Source organism: Hydra vulgaris, chromosome 09, assembly GCF_038396675.1.
Source record: "Hydra vulgaris chromosome 09, alternate assembly HydraT2T_AEP".
NCBI lineage: Eukaryota > Metazoa > Cnidaria > Hydrozoa > Anthoathecata > Hydridae > Hydra > Hydra vulgaris.
In genome coordinates, this window is record NC_088928.1 from 54,245,831 (window position 1) to 54,252,500 (window position 6,670).

Here is a 6,670-nt window from a genome sequence, read left to right on the forward strand (position 1 = left end):
GCTTTTTTAAGCACCATTTCACTCTATTACCTTTCTCTTTGTTCTATATCGCTCTCCTTTATCTCAAAACTGCACTCTTTTTGATGTTATTTCTGATCATGTTGACTAAGCCCTCTCTCTTTATCCATCAGCTAATATAGTTGATGTCAGTGTTTTAATGCTCACCACTCTGAATGGCTTGGCTCTAGTGTCAGTGATTCTGCAGGCATTAAAGCCCACAACTTTTGCCTTTCTCAATCCCTAACTCAAATAGTCAACTTTCCGACTCGCTTTCCTGATAACCCGAATCATTTACCTTCTCTACTTGACTTATGTCTTATTTCTGATCCTAGTCAGTGCTCAGTTTCTCCACATTCACCCTTAGGTGCTTCTGATCACATTTTGATATCTCTAAAACTAATAACCTCATTCTTCTTTATCACCTGAATCCCCCTATTATCGAACCTCTTACAACTACAGTAAAGCTGATTGGGATTCTTTTTGTGATTTTCTTTGTGATGGCCCTTGGGTATAAATCTTTTGTCTTCCTGTCGACAAATGCACTTCTTAAATAACTTCGTGGATTCAGGCTGACATGGAATCTTTTATTCCCTCTTGACAACTCCAGGTCAAGCCTCATTCTTCTCCATGGTTTTCCTCACACTGTGCTGCTGTGATTGCCAATCGAAACCGTTACTTCTATGTTTATCAGCAAAACAATTCTCCAGAAAACAGATGTCTGTTTATTACTGCTAGAAACAATTGTAAAAAGGTTTTGTCTAACGCCAAAACCCGCTATACTCAGGTCATGAAATCTCGTATCTCATCTCAAAAATTAGGCTCTCGTGACTTCTGGAGAATCTTTAATAATATCAATAATAAAGGCAAATCTATAATTCCACCTCTCTTGTATGGTTCAGACTTTGTCACCTCACCTAAAGACAAAGCTGAATTGTTTACTAAAAACTTTTAATCAATATCATCTCTTGATTCCACTAGTTGCGTCCTATCTGATATTGCCAACAAACAGGTTGATCCATTGCTTGACATTCTTATCGCACCAGCTTCTGTATCTAAAGTGATTTCCTGCCTAGGCTTTTCTACAGCTTGTGGCCCGGACAACATACCTTTTATTGTCTTGCAGAAGTGTTCTCCGGAGCTCTTGTCTATACTCTTAAAACTATTCAACAAGTGCTAATTCAAGTCTTGTTTTCCAGCCTGCTGGAAAGCAAGACTTATTCCTATCTTCAAAAATTCTGGAGAGCAATCTGATTCGTCTAACTACCGTCCCATAAGCCTTCTTCCTATCATAAGCAAGGTTTTTAAATCTTTAATTAATAAACACCTAATTTCTCATCTTGAATCTAATAACTTACTTTCTGACCATCAATATGGATTTCAATCTTCTCGTTCTACAGCTGATTTGCTAACAGTAATAACTGATACATTTTAGTGTGCATTAGATAAAGGTGGAGAGGTTAAGGCCATCACTCTTGACATTTCAAAAGCTTTTGATAAAGTTTGGCATGCTGGCCTTCTCCATACGCTTTCTTCTTATGGTGTATCCGGCAACATCTTTAAAATTATTGAATCCTTATTTTCCAATCATAGTATAAAAGTTGTCCTCAATGGACAGCACTCTACTTCTTATTCTGTAACTTCAAGGGTTCCTCAAGGTTCTATCCTTGGCCCTATACTCTTTTTAATTTACATTAATGATCGTCCAGATATTCTCACATCTAAGTTGGCATTGTTTGCTGATAATACTACCATTTATTCTTGTCGTGATGAGAAACCAACACCCACTGATTGCTTGGAGGGGAAATTTGAGCTTGAAAAGGATCTTACTTCTGCTAAAGCATGGGGTTCAAAAAGGTTGGTTTAGGCTAGGTGCAAAAACACATTGTAAACATAGTTGGAACTGCTCTTGCAGCCAAACTCTAACCATTATCACATTGTCGTAATGTTGCTTCTCTTTCTCTTTTCTACAAATACTATAATGGGCACTGCACTAAAGAGCTAGCGTCTCTTGTGCCATCTACTAAAATTCATTCTCGTGTTACTCGTCATTCAATTCAGTGTCACCCTTTTTCTGTGACTGTTCCTAAGTGCTCCAAAAACGCTTATTTGTCTAGTTTTTTTCCTCGAACATCAGCTCTTTGGAATAGTCTTATAATTGGTCCAACTAGTACAACTTTCTAAAGCTACATTTACTCTAATGTTTTTTACAGCTCGTTTAAGTTCTTGAATTAATGTTAATTTTGATTTAATTTTATTCCATTTCATTTGGTGAACGAGTTCATCCCATATTGAGTAATCTAAAGGATTGAGATTGGGGGAATTTGGAGGCCAGTGGTTTTTGTCAATAAAAGCAGGAAAATTATCATGACACCATTGTTGAGTTAGATGATGTGTATATGAGGTTGCTCCATCTTGTTAAAATGTCCAATCATCACCAAACATATCGTTCCCATATTTCAAGGCCACTGGCAACACTTTTTTTATATACCAGTCATGATTTACTGCATCTTTGTCCAAAATAAACAGTGGTGTAACACCTTTTGAACAAGCTCCCAACCAAACCATTACCTTTTGAGGGAATTTTTGTTTCTGTTTAATACCATCATCTTTATCAGCTTCATTACGATTAGTGGACCATATGCAATCGTTTTGGGCATTGTACATACCATTTAAATCGAAAAAATTTTCATCTAAAAACAGAATTTTCAGTGTTTGTTCTTATCGAAAATGGTTTCTTATCCAATTTGCAAATTTAATTCTCTCGACTTTTTGACCATTTGTAAGCAGTGGTTCAACTCTGTGTTTGTATGCCTGCAAATTGAGATCCTTTTGTGAAGTATTCTTTGAACACTGGTTCTGGAGATATTGAGTTCATTAGCTATTTTTCGAGATGAAATCCTCTTTTTAGGTTTCAGACAACTTCTGGTTTTTTGAATGTTTGCATTTGTTTGAACTGATCTTGGACCACCTGATGGATATTTTAACTCGATAGAGCCTGTCTCCCTTACCAATGACACCCTTAATATCAGCAAATATTTTTGATAAACCATCACCATTTTGGTATTTAGAAAGTACAAGCTTTTGCAAATCTTTAGATTTCATTATCTATAAATAAAATTAAAAACCATAAAATAAAGCCATCAAGACAGATAGAGAGAATTTAATAATAAATCTTAGACAGATAGAGAGAATTTAATAATAAATCTTTTGAAAAAAATTCACAGCTCTAGCTAAAAACATAACAAAGTTATAATAAAAATACTACCTATGCCATTTATCTTGGGCCACCCATTACATTTAGCATGAGATTTACATAATCAAATGTTTGGATAATATTGGAGGATGGTTTATCTGATACCTAATAGAAGAAGTTAGTAACAAAAAAACTATCGAAAACTGTCTGTTTTCCATACATAAAAACAATGATTACACTTACGTAAAATTGTTTTTAAAAGTCTGAGCAAAAAAATATTGTTAATTAAATAATATATTAAAATGAAAGTCAATAAAGTTAATTTAAAACAATAGTGGCGTAAGAAAGTTTTTAAATAAAAAATAGCGTTTTGGAATACATGTCAAACTTACGTGTAAATAACCCCAAAAAATAATGCTTAAATTAATATTTAATATTTTTTTAACTAGATATTTCCTCTAATGAACATGTCTTCACCATTATAACAAATTTTCACCGAGCAATGTCGACATTGATTTTTTTTTGGCGCATTCTGTCCCACTGTGCACCATAGGTGTTATTAACATTTTTATTACCATGTTATTACCATTTTTTTTTAATTTGGCACTAAAATCGATTGTTTAATTTGGTACCAAAATCGATTGTTAATCGATTGTAAAATTTAATAAAGTCATTAAATTCAGTCAATAAAATTTCAAATTTTCTGATGTCAAGGTTTTTTGACCAGATTATAAAACTATTGTCAATATATCTAATTTATATTTATTAATCCAGAATATTAAGGCTTCTATCCAGAGATTATGTGGAATACTGGTATAGAAGTTAATGATGTCATATGCCATCATACGTCTTTATTAATGAAGCTTTATTAGTGAATTTTTTTTGAAGAAAAAAAGATGACTGGGATTTCCTCAGAAAAATTCCAAGAGAGCTTCAATCAGAAAGTCATATAATGACATGTGACATTCTTAACCTCTATACCAGTATTCCATTCAGTTTCTACTTGTTCTCTATTAGATGGTTTTGACCATGCAGTGATCTCTATAAAACTTTTACTTTATACTTCTTCTTCGGGATTAAGATTGTACAACTTATAATACACAATTCTTTGTGACAGTTTTTAGGCTGATGTCTTTTGTCTTTGACAAATGCACTGAAAATGAAATGATATATTCAAAAGAAATAATAAAACATAAGATACGATTTCTTAACAAACAGATCAGCACACATAATAAAGAAATAGATTTAGCAATGATCAACTAAAACAATTAGATGAGAGAATCATGCTGTCATAGTATACCAGACATACTACTTTCAAGTCACAAAAAAGCAACAACTACTACTAACAACATAATAGTAAAGTAATAAAAAACAGAATGGAACCTAAGTTACAAATTCTTTGGTGAAATAAATAAAATATTTAAGGAAAGTTTCATCCCACAAGAGTTTTGTCTAATAAATTTTTGTCGAACAATTTTTGTCAATGGTTTGTTTAACCATTGTAAAAAACAAATAATAAATAATGGATACTACATGCATAATTTCATTACTTTTCCAACCTGAAACATCTGCATTTAAAAGAATGTGCTCTATCACTACAACATTAACACATAATATATAATATGCTCTATATCAAATAACATGCTCTTTAACAAACTAACATCTACTAATAATCAATTTAAATCATCTTTTTATAAAAATTAAGAAACAAATTTATTACTTATTTATACTTTTTAAAACTTACTTGATATGCCATTGATTACAAAAAAGTTTTTTATAAAACCGTCTTGAGCTTCATACCAAGGATCTGATGCATATACTTTTACATTATCAAAACTTTGACATTTGTAGTTTACTTTTTCCACGACAACAGTTCCATTAATGATAATTGTAAATATATAAAGCTTGTTTAACAAAATTTGAGCAACTTTAATATTTGACCACTGATTTTTTAGAATTAAATTCAGTATTAAAGTGCTAAATATGTAATTAGAGTTACCATTGATTGGCGCTGAAATATGAATTTTTTTATTGCTCGATCCGGGTTCAAACCAGATACCAGGAGTTCTATCACCATAATTCTCATAATTAGAACCAATAGTGAAATGAACAATATTACGCCAATCAGAAAAAAAATTATTAGGATAAAAATCAAATGAAATTAAATATTCTTCGTTAAGCTTCGGTATTTCAGCAATAATCTTTTCTTTTTCTAATGCAGTTTTTGTATTGCCAACAATTTGTTCTAAAATATGATTTAATTTTTTTAATATTTAATATTTTTAATAAACATAAAGATCTATTATTATTTTTACTTATTACTTTTTCTATTTCTTACTATTTCTATAAATTTCTCAATTTTTTTAAACTAAAAAAAACATATTACTAGTAAAGGTCTGTATGTGTACCTTGTGGATCGAACTCTGAACTTCTCGCTTATAAGGCAAGTGCTTTTATATATATATATATATATATATATATATATATATATATATATATATATATATATATATATATATTTATATATATATATATATATATATATATATATATATATATATATATATATGTATATATATATATATATATATATATATATATATATATATATATATATATATATATATATAAATGTATACATATTTATATATATATATATATATATATATATACATATTTATATATACATATACATAAATATATATACATATTTATATATAAATATATGTATATTTTTTTCGTTTTGCTTTGTTTTTGTTTTTTTCCTTAAGACTGAGAAGGCCACTACAGACAAGGAGGCTACTTAATTGTGTACTTAATTAATGTGTTATTAATATATATATATATATATATATATATATATATATATATATATATATATATATATATATTTATATATATATATATATCTGTGTGTATATGATTTCATTTTTAATATGAATATGAAATCTAAACCAAAAACTACAAAACTTCCATTACATCTGTTCCGTTTTATAATTTATTCAGCTAAATGCATACAAGTAATGCCATATTTTTGTTTACATTTTTATAAACAAAAAAATATGCGCTTTTTTTATTACTTAGCATGTGAATTTTTTCAATAGTTACTGAATCAGGCTTAAAAAAGCTCACAAATATGCTCAAGCATCTATCTTATAAGATAGTCTTGTTTCAATATTTTTGTTGAAAGACTAAAATACTTTTCTTTTTTCATGCTTTATATAAGGTTACTTTCTATATATATATATATGTTTGTGTGCCACAAAATTTGAAATCAATTTTTGAAAGCTTTTTTCTCAACCAATTTTGCTCAAATTTTGCACACTTAATCATTTTCGATGACAATACAAGGAAATGGAAAAATTTGACCAAAAAAAGTTAATTAAGTTAACAAAAATTTAATTTGTATTTCCCCATAAGAACACTGAATTAATAAAAAAAAAAAGTAAAAACGTAACAGTAATTTTTCCTTCTACA

General features: G+C 29.5%; 1 protein-coding gene across 1 annotated transcript in view; it reads right to left on the reverse strand.

Annotated features, from left to right (window-relative positions):
• LOC136085586 (uncharacterized) overlaps positions 1–6,670 on the reverse strand; it is a 75,850-nt gene that overhangs the window by 26,027 nt on the left and 43,153 nt on the right. The window contains exon 8 of the mRNA XM_065806906.1: positions 4,938–5,438. Within this exon, the coding sequence (XP_065662978.1) occupies positions 4,938–5,438 (501 nt within the window). The remainder of the gene's footprint in view (positions 1–4,937; positions 5,439–6,670) is intronic.